The following is a 19850-nucleotide window of genomic DNA, read 5'->3' as shown; positions in this document are numbered from 1 at the left end:
AGGTAGATCCAGCAGCAGTGGCTTTCACCTGACACACTCCCTAGCTCTCCTCAGAACTGCACCAGCAAAGTGGCTGTTGCAGGTCCAAGGAGACCCAAAAATGATCAACCAAAGACTATCAGCCAACCTAACAGGAGGTAAGTAAAAATATATGAGCAGGCAATTGACACTTCTCTCTTTTCTTCTCCCCCGCCCATCCCCTCCCCTCCGACACACACATTCCCCCATCTCATAATTGCAGTTAAAACCTCTCTTACTGCCCCTCCTGTCCCTCTTCCCCACCTTCCAAAGTCCAGAATCATTTGCCTCCCATTCTCTCTCTCTCTTTTCCCCCCACCTCAGTTGAATCCTGCATTTGTTTCAGTCACTTCTCCTTACTGCCCCTCACCCTGCATTTCTCCAGTATGTGTTCAATCTGACCCCTTTGCCAACACTTTCTGGCACTTCTGAGAACAATTTGATCACCCTGCTTCAAAACATTATTCCTGCTTTCCAGAAATCACATACACTTCCCTCTCCAAGCTTCTTGTGAATTTCTTTAATTGCTATGTAATGATCTAATCGTATTAGTTGTATTAATTAAAAATTAATTGTAACATAATTTAAAGTAATTAAAAACTAGTAGTGTGCCTTGACAACTTTAGTGCCTTGTCAGTGTGCCATGAGCTGGAAAAGGTTGGAAATGGCTGGTATAGATGCTACACTGCATTCAGCCACTAGATGAGGTGAATAATGGAATCTAATGGAATGAAATTACAGCTGAATGCAGTATAGTGTCTATACTCATGTGTTCTGGAGTGACAATAGAGGAGCAAAAAACCCAGAAGTGGGTCTTCAAAGCTATCTTTAATCCCAAAAGCTTGCAACCAGTGCAGTTTAACAGCATGAAGGTAGGAAATGGGATTTCGGTGCTTCTTTTCCTTGTTACAAGGCATTTAAAAGTAGACCTCAGTATCAGTGGTGATTCAAAACAGTGGATACCAAATCAGCGGGCAATGAGGCACAACCTATACAGCTGTGCAAATTAATTTATAATAGGTTTTGCTTCTTTGGAAGGATTTGGGTATGAGCATGATGAGGTATGCATCCCCTATGTGTTTTTTTTTTTTAATCGTCTTCTCTGGATAAAACAGTTAAGTGGTCAGTCAAATCATTAACCTAATTTCATAACAGAAGATAAAGTGAAATCTTAGTAGACTTTAAATACTTTTAGAAGATCAATATTAAACTTTCTGAAGAATATACTTGCCCGAAATGAACCCAAAGGCAAAGGAGTTTCTTTTTTTTCCCCTGGAAAAAACAATCTGAAACATTAAGCACACAGAGGATGTTAAATGCATTGACAGAGTTACAAACTGCAGTGTCACCTCATTAAACCCAGCAAACAGTGAAAGGAAAGACTGCTACAAAGCATGGCCTGCAGTGAGATAAGTTAGTGTCATCTAATTTCATGACAACAAAAGATCTGTGACTGATGAGAAAGTGTTCGATGATGGCGATCAGCATTCCTTGTCCCAAATGAGTTTTTCAGGCTCAAGGAGGAAAAATTTATTCGCTTAACTCAGGGGTGCCCAAACCCCGGCCCTGGGGCCACTTGCGGCCCTCAAGGCCTCTCAATGCGGCCCTCAGGGAGCCCTCAGTCTCCAATGAGCCTCTGGCCTTCCAGAGATTTGTTGGAACCCACACTGGCCCGACACAACTGCTCTCAGTGTGAGGGCGATTGTTTGACCTCTCACGTGAGCTGTGGGATGAGGGCTCTCTCCACTGCTTGTTGTTTCACATCTGTGGTGCAGTAGCAGCAGCAAAAGAAAGGCCAGTCTTGCTTTGTGCAAGGCCTTTTATAGGCCTTGAGCTATTGCAAGACCTTCATTGATTCATAGAAGTTCATCTTTAATATAATCATTTATGTAAATTTATGCAAATTTATTCAAATTTTAAATGCAAATTAATTCTTTTTCCCCTCCGGCCCCCGACACAGTGTCAGAGAAATGATGTGGCCCTCCTGCCAAAAACTTTGGACACCCCTGGCTTAACTCATTGAGGCATATGCCACAATCACAGCATTCTGAGACCTTTTGTGGGTGATATAATGAATGATTAACTGACCATTCACAATTCTTGAAATGTCACATTAGCTGCAGTGGCCAACTCCTCAGAGAGCAGGCAGCAGCCTGCAAGTAGCCAAAGGCTGGGTGCTAAAAAAAATAATAATTAAAGGCAGAGATCATTTACAGATGCTAAAATTTAATCAAAGCATTGCATTGCATTACATCAGCAATATCCATCTGCATGCATACAAGCATGGGGAGACCAAGAGAATTTTGCAGAAGTCAGGAGAAAAAAAGAGATGAACCAGATTGGTACAGTGGTATATTAGTTATGATTTTTATGAGACGACTCCTTCTAAATATTATCAAAGGGTCCAGGTTATAAATATTTCTTTAAAAATGTTCTATTAACTCAAACCAATCAATAATAGAGCAAAATCTGGCAGCTGCCTTAGCAAAGCGGCAGAGCCTTCCTTTCCAGCTACTCAATCATTACATTCGTTTGACATTCGTGCAGTACTTCAGTCATAAGACAAGATTCTACCTTTTTATGGAACAGGCGCAACTTATCACGTTTTTATGAGGGAGATCAAATACTCCATAATGCTTCTTCCTTGTCTTTTCCTTTTTACTATGCTCACCATTACTTGTCAGAAACCTGAACAGGAGAATTTCTTTTGCTTTACAGGCTACCAGTACCCTAAAAGTGGTCATCTCCAAATAGCCAAAAGACTGCTCTTTGAAGCTTCAGAGGCCTATCCATTGGATTCTTTAAAAGACCAGCAGTAACTTTGGAATCAACCTCGGTATGGCAATGCGAACTTCTGGTGGAATGAGTGCTGCAAAGACATGGCTTGGACTCAGTATATCCTTATGCTTTTGCTTATTGATGAACCTTCTTACAGTTGTATTTTCCGAGAGCACCAGATCACCTAGCAAAGGCCATGCTGACCACCTGTCAGACAACTTGCTTCTGCATCAGCGAATGAAGAGGAGCTGGGTATGGAACCAGTTTTTTGTTCTGGAAGAATATACTGGCACTGATCCTTTGTATGTGGGAAAGGTAAGAGGCAGTATCAGAGCATTGTTACATTGCACAAACATATGTAAGCTATATATATTTTTTATTTCAATAGAACCATTAATATACATAATAAGCAAAAAAAAAAAAAAATAGCCAGGTCCTAATTCCCAAGGAATTAGCCTTGGGAATAACAGTCTTTGGGCTGTTCTCCCACTCCTAGAGATGTATCTATGGACATCTAATTTATTTCATTTCCTGAGAGCTTCCAACTGGTGTCACCTTGAACTGTGAATAATGTCTATTTTGAGAGGTTGTCGATAATTTGTCTTTTTTCCAAAAGACCAGCACTAACAATTATCAACGGTAATTGATGTCACCTCACAAAATCTCCGGTGGTCTTTATAGGAATAGCTCCAGTGTTGGAGTGCAGGCAGGTTATATTGATGCAAAAGGGTTTGATGGGGAGAGAGAGAGAGAGAGAGAGATTGCAATGGCACAAGTGTCAGTAGCCAAAGTTGAAGACAAAGCAAAACCAAATAAGATTAGCCAGCAAATTTTGAAAAGCAGATTTCTTCAAGAGCAGGGGTGTCAAACTCGTTTCATACAGAGGGCCGAAGTTAGCATTCAGGACTCCAGCTGAGGGCCAGAAGTGATGTCATTAAGTAGAAAGTGACATCATTAAGCAGCTAATGGCCAAAAATAAGACCCTGTTCTCATATAGAAACTCATTAACTGCAAATGACACAAGAGAAAGTACGCAAGATCATATTTCAAGATTTGGGAAAGCTCAATTTTCATGTGGGCTGCCATTTCAGCTATAACACACCACAGCAGCTGAGAACCTGAGGGCCAGATAAAAAGCTTCGGGCCTTATGTTTGACACCACTGTTCTAGAGTCTTTAACAAGAATTGCTTATAATTTACTCAAGGGCAGGCAACATAATCAAGGCTCCTTATGCCAAGAACTATCTCTTAAATGTGCAATGGCCACCAAAAGCAGCATCTGTGCATTTATTTTCTCCTCTCAACTTCTATAATTTTTAGGGCAACTTACCGATGTCCTGGTGTCACAATATTTTGCATTTCACCATTCTCTGTCTGTGTCAAACAGATAGACTTAAGACGATGGATATGTTGTGCTAGCCATTACAAAGGAGAGGTGGAATTGACCGTGGTGTTTTTGGCAGGGGCCATATGTTCAGTGGAACCCATATTTCCAGCCTAATTGGTTCTAACCTTGTGTTGTATACGTGTAGTGTATGTATAGCACATGTCACTTATGGGCCAATCCTTACTTTATGCTGGCACAGCAGCCACTGTGTCAACCTAGGGCAGGGGTGCCCAAAACCCGGCCCTGGGGCCGCTTGCGGCCCTCAAGGCCTTTCAATGCGGCCTTCAGGGAGCCCCCAGTCTCCAATGAGCCGCTGGCCCTCCCAAGATTTGTTGCAGCCCGCACTAGCACAATGCAACTGCTCTCAGCGTGAGGGCAACTGTTTGACCTCTCATGTGAGCTGTGGGATGAGGGCTTCCTCCACTGCTTGCTGTTTCACGACTGTGATGCAGTAGCTGCAGCAAAGGAAAGGCCAGCCTTGCTTTGTGCAAGACCTTTTATAGGCCTTGAGCTATTGCAAGACCTTCATTCATTCATATAAGTTCATCTTTAATATATTCATTTATGTAAACTTATGTAAATTTATTCAAATTTTAAATGAGAATTAATTCTTTTTCCCCCCGGCCCCCGACACAGTGTCAGAGAGATGGTGTGGCCCTCCTGCCAAAAACTTTGGATAACCCTGACCTAGGGTGTTGCAAACATACCATAAAGCATATTTGCAGCACCCAGAAAGTAGGCTGCACCATAGAGAACGAAAGCTACTGCTGGGCAGTGCAGGGGTGGGGGAAGGGTGAAATTGAGGTATGGAGCTGGTTAATGGGGCAGGGGAGGGCAGGAAGTGGATCAGGCTTGGGAGAGGGTGGGATTGGCCAAGCTGGTTTATACCAAAACCTATTCCCCCTCCTGAAAACCTGATATGGGGCTTCCTGGACTTGCGCCAGTGATTTGCTGGCACAGATCCAAGTAGCCCCATTGCACACAGGCTGGGGCTCTACAGAGAGAAAGGGAAAAAAGTTCCTTTACCCTGAGGAAACCTCCAGTCTGTTCAGTCCCAGCGCTGGATACAGATGGTCCATGTGAACCCACTGTGCTAGCGCTGGTTAGGATTGGGCTCTTGGTCACCAAAAGCAAGTGCAATGTGAATGTAAGCAATCAAACTTTCTTTCCTCATATAAATGAACAATTCTGTGAATTTCTAGCTTCTACAGATTGCTCTCTATAGGGAGAGTACAGAACAACAACCAGTCATTTTGTACTGCAATAAAGGCGCAATGGTAATTCATTGGGCAGGCTCTAGATATCCTGCCTAGGAATCACTTATAGGAATATTGCATTTTACTAGGAAGGAAGCAGAGAAAATAATTGCTGAGAAAATAATTCTTTGCAAAATAGTTTATGCATCACTCTTGTAATTGGTGTATAGATTATGGCTGCATGGGTGTCATGGATACCTACTGGATATGTATAGCCTATAGCCTTTGGTGCTCTTTGGGGCAAAATTTGGAATCTAAATCAAATAAATAGTTCACTTGTAAATGATGTGATGATGATGATGATGAGTGAAGCAGCATCCGTCCCGTCATACCTCTGCAAAATTGTGAAATCTTATTTTTCAGTGTTCTTTGTTCTTTTTAATTAAAGAAAATGGATTGTATTCAAAGGAAATGAATGAGTACTATTGAAATTAATAGGATTTAAGTATATCATGACTACTTTATCTCATTCATTTCAATGGTGCTTAATCAAGACTTTCTTTGGTACAATTCTATGCATCTGCAGTGGTTATATATTCCTTTACAGTGCAATGCTGTACTGATATACACAAAAGCACGTTCTTTGGGATCAATTGACCTTATTCCTTGGCGTGTCCTCATGTCTGTTCAACACTAGTGTGTTTTTTAGTTTTAAAAAAAGACGCAAAGCTACCCCTTCCCTGAGTTGCTAGGACCAACTACGGGTTAGTTCAACTTATTGTTTCAGTCTGCTTGAGCTTAGAGAGACAAGGCACATCTATCAAGTGCTAACATGAAGAGCTAATAGCAAGCTGTTGTTAAATAGAGGTACCCCAGTATCCATGAATCTCTGCGGTTTCACTTATCCATGGATGCACCCCATCCCGCATCCTCTGGAGGTGAGGGGAGCTTGGGTGAGGGGAGCTCTTCTGAGTGGGTTGACTGCCTCTGCAGGGCTCAAAATGGCCATTTAGGCAAAAAAAAGGAACTTCTGGTTTTTCCGTAAAGCCAGAAGTAACTTTTAATGCCTTTAAAAGTCATTAGGAGGGTCCAGGGAGCAGGGCAGGCACCCTGTGTATCCATGATTTCCACTAACCATGGAGGGTTCTGGAATGGAACCCCCCCGCCCCACAGATACTGGGGCACCCCATATGCAGTTCATGCAGTTCATGAACATGGAATATTATGAATTGCTAATATTTATCAAAGCATGTGTTTTGAGAATTGACCCTCAAATACCAGGATGCTGTGGATAGACAAGAGGGGAAGTACACATCCTACTTGAGAGCTTCCAGGAGCATTTGACTAGCTCCCTTAGGAAAAAGAAGGCTGAACTAGTTGGAGCACTTCTTATATGACCACCCCTCCAAGTTAGCTTCTCCAAATCTGCTATTCTGTGTTTGTTTTTTTTATGTCCAGTGGCTTTTTTGGGTCACCTTGGCTTGAGTGCGAACATTGTAGATAAGATTCCAATTTTGAATGCCACAAGACACTCATCAGACATATAATGTTGATGGTACGTTAAATTTGACTTAGGGATGGGTGAGATTAGAACACTGAACTGACTGCAAATAAACACTAAATATGGTGGTCCCAACTGCTCTTAGATTCTGCATGTATGTTCTTTGTTTATGAGTGTGTTCGGTTTACTTCATTTTTATGACAGTAGAAGTCATTTCATATATATTGCTTATGACAGTATTTCTTGTCTGTATGCAAAACAGAGGATGATTTTCCACCTCTGTTTTGTTTTCAGGTTAGACAAACACCCTTATTGTGTTTTCTGTAAGATTTGGAAGGTATTTTGGTCAAATTAGAGATATTTTTCATTTACCAACCAGCTGTTCTTACCGCCTTGTACTAAAGGTTAAAGGAAGGGCCTTAGCAAGTGTGTGTGTTGCACACACAAGATCAGAAGTTCAATCTACAAATAGGACTAAAAAAGCTGCAGTCTGAAGATCTGTTGCCAGTCAGTGCCTAATAATAATAATAATAATAATAATAATAATAATAATAATAATAATAATATTTATGTACTGCTTTTCAATGAAAAGTTCACAAAGTGGTTTACAGAGAAAAATCAAATAACTAATCGCTCCTGTCCCAAAAGGGCTCACAATCTAAAAAGATGCAAAAGAATGCTAGCAGGCAGCCACTACAAAAGTCACTGCTGGGGTGAGGAGAGCCAGTTACTCTGTCTCTGCTAAATAAAAGAGGAATACCCACTTGAAAAAGTGCCTCTTATCCAGTTAGCAGGGTTAGTAGAACATTTGACTGCCTAATTACTTTTTACTTTGTTCATATTCCTATCTTATAACAAATATGCCCTTCAAACCTGAACAATTCCTCCTTCCCATTTTACTTTCACTGGGAACTGAAGGAATATGCCTTGAGATTCATCACGGTAGTGGAGGCTTACCCAGGGCAAGGAAACATGTGTCCTTATATCTGGAAGAGACCTCCATGACCACTCCCCACAGAGTGCAGCACACGCTTCAGTGGAGTGGCTGCATCTATGGGTGGTGGTTTAGATAGGACTGGGCTGAGTTTTTCAGAGTCACATATGATTCTGCTTCCCAGGTTCTAAGGACAGTTTAACGATGGACCATTGTTTCTAAAATTATACCTCTGTATCTTATGCCTAGCAAAATCCTTCACCCCACGAATGCGTTCAATACCTCATCAGTGATTACACAAAACAAACAGCACTTGCGGTAGAACACACTGCAGAAGAACAAGACAAATCTTACTGTATTTCTTAATAGGTTGCATCCTCCCACCAACCTCAAGTTACTCCCCAAGTGACCTTAGTAATTTAGGTGCAGCATCGAAACCTTCTAAAACATATATGAAAATGCCAAAATGCTTTCTAGGAATACATACAATGGTTTTCTTCTCTTTTTTTTTTAAATTCACAGATGGATGCTTGCATGATATCAAAATTGCTGTAACAAGCAGTTTTGTAAATAAGCATGCATGAATTTATTTTTGCAAACTTCGCTTTTCTTGCCATTTTTGTAGCAATACCTGCACATGCAAATAAAAATGTTTCCTAATACTGAGAAGGAAAGTCATGCAATTTTTATTCTGCCAGGACACTCGCTTAATTCTGAAAAAGTAGTGCCTGAAGAGGACCCTAAAAATCTTCCATGTTTCTCGTAGAATACGACTTAGACAAAATTACTTACCTTGTGTCAGGTTAATTGTATCAAAAGGCACCTCCAATTTTCATCACTTGTGAACACAGCCTCTATAAATTACTTGAGTGACAGTGGAGGACTTATCTGTTGATAAGTCCAGTCAAACATGGACTAGAGCCCATTTTTGAGGCTACTCCCTGGCAATGATGGTAGTGAAGAAGGTTTCCTTCTCTGCCATCACTGACTGTGGAGACCTATTCAGTGGAGCTGTTCCAGGCAGTACAGGACTTTTTACATCTGGACTTCCTGGAGGATGAACCAAACCTCCATGGCCCACTATGATCAGTTTGCAAGACACTTTGGAGATCAAATCTCTCACATCTGCCACAATTTGGACTCTGCATTGATGGTTCCTGTTCATATACTATCTGAATCTGCTTGTACAGGTATTATGGATTATTTTCAAGTTATGCAGTCTAGGGGACAAGGTCCTTAGAAATATGAGGCTAACCACATGCCTGTTTGACCCTTGCCTATCATGCTGAAATCTATGTAGGGAGGATGGGATGAGGGGGCTGAAAGGGTGATAAATGCATCTCTCAGGGAGTGTGCCCCACCCTGCTTTAAAGTGGCAGTCCTCTTTAAAAACATCCTCCCTTAACCTCACCATGTTGGGCCATTACCAACCAGTCTCTAAACCCCTGTTTTGGGAGAAAGGTTGATGCATATTAAAAGGCAATGTGGGCAAACATGGTTGAGAATTGTGAGAATGAAGTAGAAGAAAATGGAACTTAGAAACAGCTGCTACCAGGAAATGGAACAACATTAAAACAGTATGAGTGGATCTTGAGGTGAGTTTTTCAGTATTTTTTGACTATATCAAGTGTGCAGCTTTCAAAATGAATGTCAAAATTAGAGAATGTTCAGCACAGCGTTATTCTAGGCAATTTGGCCAAACATGCCAAAGAGCAGATAAATAGTAAATTATTGTAAATCAGTCGACGAAACCATAATAATGTTTTCCACTAAAAATTCAATTTCTGGCTTCTGATATATAGTCTCTCAATTACAAAGAAGAGAGAAAAAGAAGCGAGAAAAAGAAGCTTCCTTTTAATGAATTGAAATTAGTGATTGGTTTTTAAAAAAAAACACACCATATTTATTTAGAATAGTAAATGCAAATTGTTTCCAAGAAATCAGAAAATGACTCCTGTTATTGCTGAGTTCATTCTGAAACTCAGATCCATTGTGGCGACTGAGAGGAGAGGGAAATATTATAGGATTCATGCTGTGGAGAAAACTGTAGCTTAGAATGGCTCCCTGTAGCCTGAACTAGTGGCTACAGGAAAAGAGGTGAGCCTCTGAGCATGCTGTGAAAGCACTTAACCCATTTGTGGTGGGGGAGATAGCCTCTCCAAACAATTGAAGGCTCAATCCTGTCCAATTTTCCAGTGCTGGTGCAATTGTGCCAGTGAGGTGTGCGCTGCATCCTGTGGTAGAAGGGCAGTCACTGGGGCATTCTCAAGATACAGGAACATGTGTTGCCTTACCACGGGGCTGCCGCCTTGAGTGCTCCTTTCTGGAGTGGAAAAGGGGGATATAAATAAATAAACAAATAAACAAACTGTGGTTACACTGGAGCTGGAAAGTTGGATAGGATTGGGCCCTGAGCCTCCTGACTGATACTCCTAGCCTCCAGAGAGGATGACAACTCTGTCTCCTAGTTCAAGTGTACTTTAGGGATCTGTCAACAAAGTTTGTTTGGAGAAGGGAGTCCAAGGCTGACCTCTGGTCCATGATAAAAATGGTACAAAAACAGAAATAACCGCTCAGAAAAATCTGTGGCTTCTTGTCATCAGTCCCGTAAATAGCTCTGTTTCTGGCCTAGCCTTTGCTCTCCAGGCCAGCACAAAGTGCATATGTACAAATGCATATCTCCTGCACACCTTGAATTAAAAAGATAAAACTGAAAGAAACTACAGACACCCCCCCCCCCGTATCCACAGGGATCTGTTCCAGGCCCCCGCGGGGGTCCCAGCGGACCCTTTAAGTCTGATGCTCCGCCTTCCCATGCCATTGCCTTCCATTTTTTCATTAGCAAGCAGGCATGTTTCTTACTTTTATAGATGTTAGAACAGGAACGCACCATGAGGCAGGCAGCCTGCACATTAGAAGGGCACAGTAAGAATGTTAATAGGAAGCAGGAAACTTCCCTCTGTGAGGGAGAGGGAAGGGAGATAGGATACAGCAGCACACACATGCTGCTGATCCCTCCCCCTCCCCATTCCACTTCCCTCCCTGTCCAGGAACAGCCCATTCCTCCCCCCCCTTCTTGCCACCACCCACCTCCATTTTTAGCTCACCTGGCACTAGCAGACAGTGGTCTTTCTTCCAGCCTGCATTGTTTGGCCACCAGCAATTGCCTCATTGTGCTTGCCAGCACCATTGCACAATGTGCACCAGTTCCAGGAATGTATGATCCACCAGCAAGGCAGTTTAGATAGGATGAGGCTATACAGTGTCTCCTGCAAACAGAAGACATTCTTAGGGTGCAAACATTGTTCACATTTGATAGTTGATTGTTTAAAGAGGAACCTTTTAAAGTGGTGGTTTCCTCTCATATTTATCTGGGGGAGAGCAACTGTCCCTCTTCACCCTAGTGTAGTGTCTTTTCCAGTGGCTGTTGCCAGTATTTTTTACAGTATTTCTACTGTATTTTTTAAGTTTGTGAGCCCTTTGGAGACAGGGAACCATTGACTGATTGATTTTATTATGGGCGCAATCCTAATCCCTTATGTCAGTGCTTTCCAGCACTGGCATAGTGGTGCCAATGGGACATGTGCTACATTCTGCAGTTGGGTGTCACTCACAGAGGCCTCCTCAAAGTAAGGGAATGTTTGTTCCCTTATCTCAGAGCTGCATTGCCTTTATGTTAGTGCTGGAAAGCACTGACATAAGGGGTTAGGATTGTGCCCTATATAAACCAATTTGTGAACTACTAATGTTTGAAAAGTGGTATATAAATATTATTATGAGATTTTTGCACAGGCAGACAGGTGTTATGACTGCTTTGTTTTATCCAGACATTGAATCCTTCCCAAGGATCTGGGAAGCCTGATTTTTATCTTATTTTGCTGTGATAAATATCGTTGCAAGATGTAAGCTGTTCCCAAATAAAGCTGCTTTTTGTAGTTGGTGGATGGTAATTTCTGTGGCCCCTCTGCTGTTCTGGTGCTCTTCAAGATGTTTTGGAATAGCACCGAGGGTGCCAATCACCATTGGGATTATTCTGGTCTTCTGCCACAACCTTTCAATTTTTTTTTTTTTGTAGATCTTTGTATTCTGTTATTTTTCCAGTTCTTTTTCTTCTACTCTACTGTCACCTGGTATTGCTATACCAGTTATTTTGACTTGTTTTTCTTTCTTCTTGACTACAGTTATGCCTGGTGTATAGTGCGATAGATATTTGTCTGTCTGTAGACAGAAATTTCATAGTACTTTTGCATCTTTATTTTCAACAGCTTTTTCAATTTCAATTTTAATTTTTCAACCAGTTTCAATATCAATTCTTCAACCAGTTTTTGCCTGCAGCTAGCTTATATTTTTTTGCAGATGTTTCAGAGTATCATTGTTGCTACCTTGTCATGCTTTTGCTTGTAGTCTGTACGATCTTTTTACTACAACATCATCATTATGAAGAAGAAGAAGAAGATTATTTATATACCACTTTTCAAACAGGTTGAGACTAATTATTCACATGGGTTCCGTTCCAGGCACTCACGTGGATGGCAAAAAACACACTATAGCAAATCAATTTAAAAAACAAAGTTTCTTTGCTCCAGTGATTTAAAAACAGCCTTGATGACCTTTGTGATGTAAGATAAGAGTCATTAAGAAGACAATCCATCAATCAGTCGTCCTCTAAGAGCTTACAAAGGCGCTTCACTCAGCCCCTCCCTTCACCAATGCAAAATGATCACCTTTCTTTCATGTGCTCAGGGGGAGGGGAGGGGTCAGTGGGAGAGAGAAGGATTGATGGATTGTCAGCCAGCTTCTCTCTCTCTCTCTCTCTCTCTCTCTCTCTCTCTCTCTCTCTCTCTCTCTCTCTCTCTCTCTCTCTCTCATTAAGGAGGCTATTGTTAAAGGACTGTTCAGTTTTTTAAACTGATTTTAAAGGGGTGCATTTTTCCCCTTCTCCAGGGATCAGCACATTCCTTTTCATTTGCAGGGGCCATTTGTGTTGAGTCAAATCCGTGTATAAAAAATCCGTGTATAAATAGGCTGGACCTGTAGTTCACAAAGCAATATACAAAATACAATCAATCAATTGTTCCCTGCCCCAAAGGACTCACAATCTTTGAAAATACAGAACAGACACTGGCAACAGCAACCAGACAACCAGCAATAATAGTAATAATATGCCTTGGGCATTTTGCTAAATGGAAAGACTGAATAAAAATGTTTATACTTTTAAAACAAACAGAAGAACTGTCTTTCTTGATCAGACCAGGCCTCATCTAGTTTGCCTCCAATGGTGGCCAGCCAGATACCTTTGGGCATCACAAGCCAAACACTAAGGTGATGGCTTTTCCCTGTTGTTTTACCCATCTGGTCAGAGATAGACTGCCTCTGAATGGGCATTTTGCCCCACAGTTTCAGAACAACTGAATAATAAATGTGCCATTAAATTAGAGAGTGTCTGTGTGATCCGTTATGAAGCATGACAAGATGAAGCACGTAAAGTTGTCAATTAACTTCCAGGCAGAGGTTCCAGCACCTTTAACAGCTACATGAACTTGGTTTCCGATCATGGGCCTGCAGTGACTGGGAAAGCAACAACCATTGAATTTCTCTCTGTACAACTGCTCCAGGACCAACTTGAAATGTTCATCAACAGTGGATCTGTGGCGGAGGGAAGAGGGAGCAAATAAAAGTCAAAAATAACATATTGCCTGTACACAACAGAACTTTCTTGTTTGGAATAGATCTCATTTTGTGATACAACTTTGATTGCTGAGTAAAACTGCTGATCCTACATTGTTGTTTCGACATTTTAGTCATCGTGATCCATTCCGAGGGAACACGGTGGCAATGGGCTTAGAACAGACTCCTTAGCTAAACAGAAATATATGGAGTTTTGTGATATGTTTCCTGAATCGCAGCTGCAGTATTGCTGATTCAGGGTATGACCTACACAACATCTTCTGAATTCAATAAAAATTGGAGCAGAGTTTATGTAGGCCAACAACAGGACACTTACTAGCTGGGAAGTGCAACGTTCCCCAAAGATTCATTGAGTCATAAGGTCAGGACTTTTGCTTGGCGTGACTTGACATTCAGCGCTTGCAGTCAATAAAGCCCCGGTGACACAAAACAAGGGAGAATTTGATTCCTCCGAAGACTTTAAAATTGATCAGACAAGTCGTATGATGCAGTCCATTTGTTTATGAGTCGGAAAAGGTTCCACGTTTGTATTACTATTTCTTGCCTAATGATCAATGTCCCAAGAAAAATGGTTGTACCAATTGTTTTAGCAATACGATTTCATAGCTATGCTTTCTTTTCATCCTTCAGCATATGTCTTTCTCTTTACTGAATTGTTTTTGTAAATGTGCAGTTGATATGAACTTTATCAACATTGTCATTAGACTATTTATATAGCACTTTTCAAGAAAAAGTAGTGGCAAAGCAATTTCCATAGGTAAATAACAGCCCAATCCTGAGCTTCCTGGAGCTGCCAGCTGAACACCCCCAGCCACGCCTCCCCCCTCCCCGGAACGCCTCCCCCATACCCCTGACCTTGCCCCCATCTCCCGTTCCACAGCCCAGCAGTCACGGAGACCACTGAGCCGCAGAACCCGGGCACCTGCCACACGCTGGCTCAGCGCCAGCCAGAGCTGGGCTAGCTCCAGCTGGAGCCCGGTGGTAAGCCCCGAAAATGTGCCTTACGGCAGGTTTGCGACTGTCGTCCGCACCACGGAGGCGCGGCACGGACCACAGGATCAGGCCCTAAATCAATAAATGGTTCCCTGTTCCCAAAGGACTCACAATCTAAAAAAGATGCAAGAGACGCCCAGCACTGAAAGTGATGCCAGGTTGGGGTAAAGAAGAATATTGGCTCTCACCTTGCAAAATATAAAAGGGCACCACTTTAAAAAGTGCCTGTGTAACCTCTCACTTCCTCCTTCATATTTCATTCATTTTGGACAGTGCGTTGTACCCTAAAAACTATATTTAGAAAGCTGCCATACCATATGATAGCATGGTGTTCAAGGGAATGAGCATCAGTTTTCTCCCACTCAAATGTGTTGGGTGGATAGAGAGAATGTGAGTGCTCCTGCTGTAGCAACCCAGTGAGGTTGAAAGATCTAGGCCACATGAAAGAAGACCACAGTGCAGCTCTTTCCCACGCTAGTGGCATTCTGCCTGGGAATGCTGGAAGAGGTCATTTGGTACATTGCTCTCATCAGGCCTAGATCTGCTAGAATGGGGCTGGATGTTTCTAACTAGTGCTGGGTGTTTTGCTGTATCAAGGACACCACAGCTGGAATCTCAAAAATACTTACAAGAAAATATAGGTCCAAATGACCACCATAGAGTTTGTCTCCAAAGTGTTTTTGTACTTCTAGCATTTTCAAGTATTTTCTCCCCACACACCCATATAAGGTTAAGGGGGGAGCAGATTTTATTGGGCAGAAATCTTCCTGAACCTATTCTTAGTATTTCTGCCTGTGGTTCCATAAACAATTTGTTCAAGCCTCAAGTGATTTTCCTCTTTATATTTTTTCAATTATTTCACAAGGCAAAGGTGTTTAGCAGACTTGTAACTAATTGAATCATTCTTCTTGTCTTTTGTAAAAGATAATTGATACCGCATTTTGCTTGTCTGAGTTCCGTTGCCTCCCAAATTATCAATGCCTACTCAGAACTAATTAGCTGCCATGCAGTGCGTTAATTCACTAATTCCCTTTAATATTCTAGGATGCATTATCAACTGCAGCAGCTGTGCTGGTGTGTATATTCAGATGTTTCAAGCCGCTTACTTTGGCTCACTGCTTTACAATGGCTATACTGTACTATAACTTTCTCATTTCAGGAGAGTTACGCTGTATTTTTTCTAGCATAACCTTCATAAATTTCTATGACATTAACTCACTGCCATAATAAGGCTATCCTTTTGTCTTCAAATTTAAACTTAGGCCAATATTAATGAAATATTAATTTGGCATGGGGGGAACCATAACAAAATATGCAAAAAAAACCATTTGCATTTTGTATGAAAAATACAGACCTACTAATCATTTTATTTATTTTCTAGACCGCTTTTAAAATGAGTTTTATCAGATGTGGGGGGGGGGGGAGTTCTGTAGGTTTGGAATGTTTACAGTCCTTGCTTAACCTAAACCCCATGTTTCTCCACCCACTCATTCACCACCAAGCCAATTGCCCCAGCCTGAGTCAAGGTCCAAGGCCAGGTCTCCTTTTCCAAAACCGATTCTATATTTCCCAAACAAAACACAGTCTCCAGGTCCTCAAGAAAAGCAAAGGAATGCTCTTTCCCTCTCCCAGCCTAGAAACTGCATGCACATGTGCTCCAGAAGACAATTTCTCAAAATCATGGAGCAGCTTTCAGGATGAGAAAGGGGGTAGCCAATGACAGGAACTGTGGGCAGGTTTTGTCTCTCCCACAGTGTTGACTCCCAAGTGCAGCACTTAATTTTTCCCCATAGAAATGAATAATAGTTATTCATTAAAGCAGTGTTTCACAAACTGGGTTCACTAGGTGGGTCATGAGCCAATTTTGGGGGGAGGGGGCATTCATTTCAATATTTTATTTTTAACATATTAGACATGATGCTCCTATGGTATGTGACTCCATTTGGGGAAATGTTGCAGACCTGTACTTTTAACTAGTTACTATGTATATTCTTTTAACAATGACAGTCAATGGGACTTACTCCTGGGTAAGTGTGGGTAAGATTGCAGCCTAGGATTGCTAAAAAATTTTCCTGCTTGACGATGTCACTTCCGGTCATGACATCACTTCCGGTGGGTCCTGACAGATCCTAATTCTAAAAAGTGGGTCCCCTTGCTAAATGTGTGAGAACCACTGCACTAAACAGTTTTCACAAATACTGTGTGTTAAAGAGTCAGTGACGTCTGGTTACCTTTTTGCAGCTCCATTCCGATATGGACAGAGGAGATGGATCAATCAAATATATTCTGTCAGGAGAAGGAGCTGGTGTTGTTTTCACCATTGATGACACTACTGGGGATATCCATGCCATTCAGAGACTAGACCGAGAAGAGAGATCCCAGTACACCCTGAGAGCTCAAGCCTTGGATAGACGGACAGGCAGGCCGATGGAACCAGAATCTGAATTTATTATCAAAATTCAAGATATCAATGACAATGAACCCAAGTTCCTGGATGGACCATATGTTGCTTCCGTACCAGAAATGTCACCAGTGGGTAAGGGGCACTTTTAAAACATTCTTTGGGTGCTTAGAAAACGAATCAGTACACGAGCTATGCAAGTGTTCCTTGCTCCTTAACAGAAACAATGCAGGAGAAAGGATGGAAATTAGTTTTACAGCCTAGTCGTTAATTTCAGACTATTGTGGCCCACACAAGGGTAATACGTGCCCCCTCTAAATTGTGCAAGCATTGTTTTAGTAATAAATTCCTGGGTGGAAGAAAGTGTGGGTTTTAGAATTGTAGCTTTACTGATCCTCTGCTTTTTCTAGGAATGCAGATGGGCAGCCCAATCATTCTCAAGTCCTCCCCCCCCCCGCCGCCGCCAATCAGAGACATGCAATGCAGGGGCAGCACATGAGGCAGAACCACCCACCGTAGTCCATGGAAAAGCACCACAGACACCTCACCCACTACTACCAAGGAGGCTCTCCTTACACCCAAGAAAACGGGAGGAGAGCCTCCTTGGGAGTAAGCAGGTGGGGCAGTGCTTTTCCGCAGACAACAACGGCGAGTTCTGCCTCACCTGCCACCCCAGCACTGCATGTCCCTGCTGCCAGTGCAGCCGCACCAACGGAACGCTTTCTCACTTACCCTTGGGAAAGTCTCCACCACTGCCATAGGAATCCTTGGATCTATGTCTGCTGTTTAGCACTCTTAAATCTGAGGTGTGTAACGGTGGTGGTAAGGGAGACAGGTAGGATATCAATGCATGCAAGTGCTGCTGATGCCTCCCTTGGTTCACCACCCTCGCACCCCCGTTCTTTGTTGTGCCCTGCTGTTATTGCACATACCTTTGTACTTGCACAATTGAACTTGCACTGTACAGGTCCAGCCTATTTATACACGGATTTTTTATACAAGGATTTGACTCAACACAAATGGCCCCTGCAAATGAGAAGGAATGTGCTGATCCCTGGAGAAGGGGAAAAATGCATCCTTTTAAAATCAGTTTTAAAAACTGAACAGTCCTTTAACAACAGCCTCCTTAATATGAGAGAGAGAGAGAGAGAGAGAGAGGGCAGCAGGCTAACAATCCATCAATCCTTCTCACTCCTTCGGACCTCTCCCTTCCGCCAGCGCGTGAAAGAAATCACGTGATCATTTTGCATTGGTGAAGGGAGGGGCTGAGCAAAGTGCTGATGGATTGTCTTCTTAATGACTCTTATCTTAGAGTCAAAAGATCAGCAAGGCTGTTTTTCAATCACTGGAGCAAAGAAACTGTTTTTTAAATTGATTTGCTATAGTGCATTTTTTTTAATCCACGTGAGTGCTTGGAACAGAACCCATGCAAATGATTAGTCTCAACCTGTACTTGGATTACCAAATTGAACTCATTCTATCAGATATGTATTGCTATCCTGCCAGCTACTGGACAACCTCCAGTCTAGCAGTCCCACATAGATAGCAAAACCTCCTTATGTTCTTAAGAAGTGTACTATCATAGCTCTTGTTGGGCTCAGTGGGTCACATTTTGCAGGCCAGCTGGTTGCAAAAGTGATGCTAAGGCCACACATGCTGCCCCTGAAGCAGGGTATGCATCCAGCTGGCATCCTTATTCCTTAAGACAGTATGCCTGAAGAGCTACAAGGAGAAGGTTCTGAAGATCTGTGGCAACAAGCTTTGTACTTCATTAAATTTCAGGCTGTATAGCCATCCCCCAGGACCCATAATCAGCCAGTGTAAATTAAAGCAGTCATGAGTCTTAGCCAGTTTTACACCAGGAGCTTAAAGGTACTTTGACTGCCCATAGATCAGGGAAAGGCAAAGGTGGTTTTAAAGCACTTTGATTTTGGAAAGGATTATAGGATAAGAAATCCACGAGCCTTTATAGAACAGCAAGTTATATCACAAAATAAAACTTATAAACTCTTTGCAGTTTACAGGACAATATTGAAATCCTGCCCTCCTAATCTCAAATATTGTTTGCCTTGTGTATGCATTATCATATGAGAAGGCAGATACGCTACAAACTTATAGATTCATATTAATGTCCTTACTTTCTCACTGTTGCCTGTCCCTCTTCACTGTAGCAAAAGCCAAATGTACATGTATGTGCTCTTGCATTTATTGTAGTCTGAGTCCTTTCTCTTGCTCTCTTTCCATTTTTTGTCACTTAGTTTGTCCAGCATCAGCCTGCAAGTTCTTTGGAATGTTGATTAGATATTTGCTCTGTAAAGCTCCAAGCATGCCTATAGTTCTGTCTATATGAAGGATGAGCAACCTACAGCCTTTGTTAGATTTACATGAATCCAGTGTTTGTCTTTTTTTAAGTTTCTAGTCTCCGGAATTGCAAATTTAATTTTAGGACATGCTAAGGTATACAGCTGAATACATATAACTCCTCAGTACAGCACAGTTAAGGACTTTTATGTCCTGTAGACCTCTGTGGGAGAGCTGAACATGCTGAGCTCTGCTGTTAACATCAATGGCGCTTTAAAAGGGCTGAACTTTGACTGAATCATATCCCATGGCATTTGGTAGCATTGCAGGAGTGTTATACCAGCATCACATTGGAAAATACATTTTGATAGGGTTGTTATGGTGCAGAACAAAGGCAAATAAAAAGTCTAGGACATGATGTTCAATTCTCAGGAAGGTGACTTACACCCAAATAGCAAGATTTTTCCAAAGTCTGACTCATACCTTTTTCACATTTTGAAGACAACAGTAGTAGTGGTTTAGAATATGTGTGATTTATCCATCAGCCAAAATTTGTAATCTACCATTCTCATGATTTTGGGTTCACATTTCATAAGAAGCCCTCGCTGATATTACACATGTAACACCAGAATGTACAACACTGTGAGTGAGTG

At 41.9% G+C, this 19850-nt stretch overlaps 1 protein-coding gene across 2 annotated transcripts in view; it reads left to right on the top strand.

Annotated features, from left to right (window-relative positions):
• Positions 1-2856: 2856 nt before the first annotated feature.
• The window catches only part of CDH20 (cadherin 20), a 57361-nt gene continuing 40367 nt past the window's right edge, over positions 2857-19850 (top strand). The window contains exons 1-2 of one of the 2 annotated variants that reach the window (XM_066626173.1): positions 2857-3111; positions 16737-17031. In XM_066626173.1, coding sequence (XP_066482270.1) covers positions 2857-3111; positions 16737-17031 — 550 coding nt within the window. Of the gene's footprint in view, positions 3112-16736; positions 17032-19850 lie in introns of those variants that run through there. The other variant, XM_066626174.1, reaches the window with a different exon arrangement.

This window comes from Tiliqua scincoides, chromosome 4, assembly GCF_035046505.1.
Source record: "Tiliqua scincoides isolate rTilSci1 chromosome 4, rTilSci1.hap2, whole genome shotgun sequence".
Taxonomy (NCBI): Eukaryota; Metazoa; Chordata; class Lepidosauria; order Squamata; family Scincidae; genus Tiliqua; species Tiliqua scincoides.
Note: the sequence above shows the minus strand (reverse complement) of the source record. Positions and strands in the feature narration are given on the sequence as shown.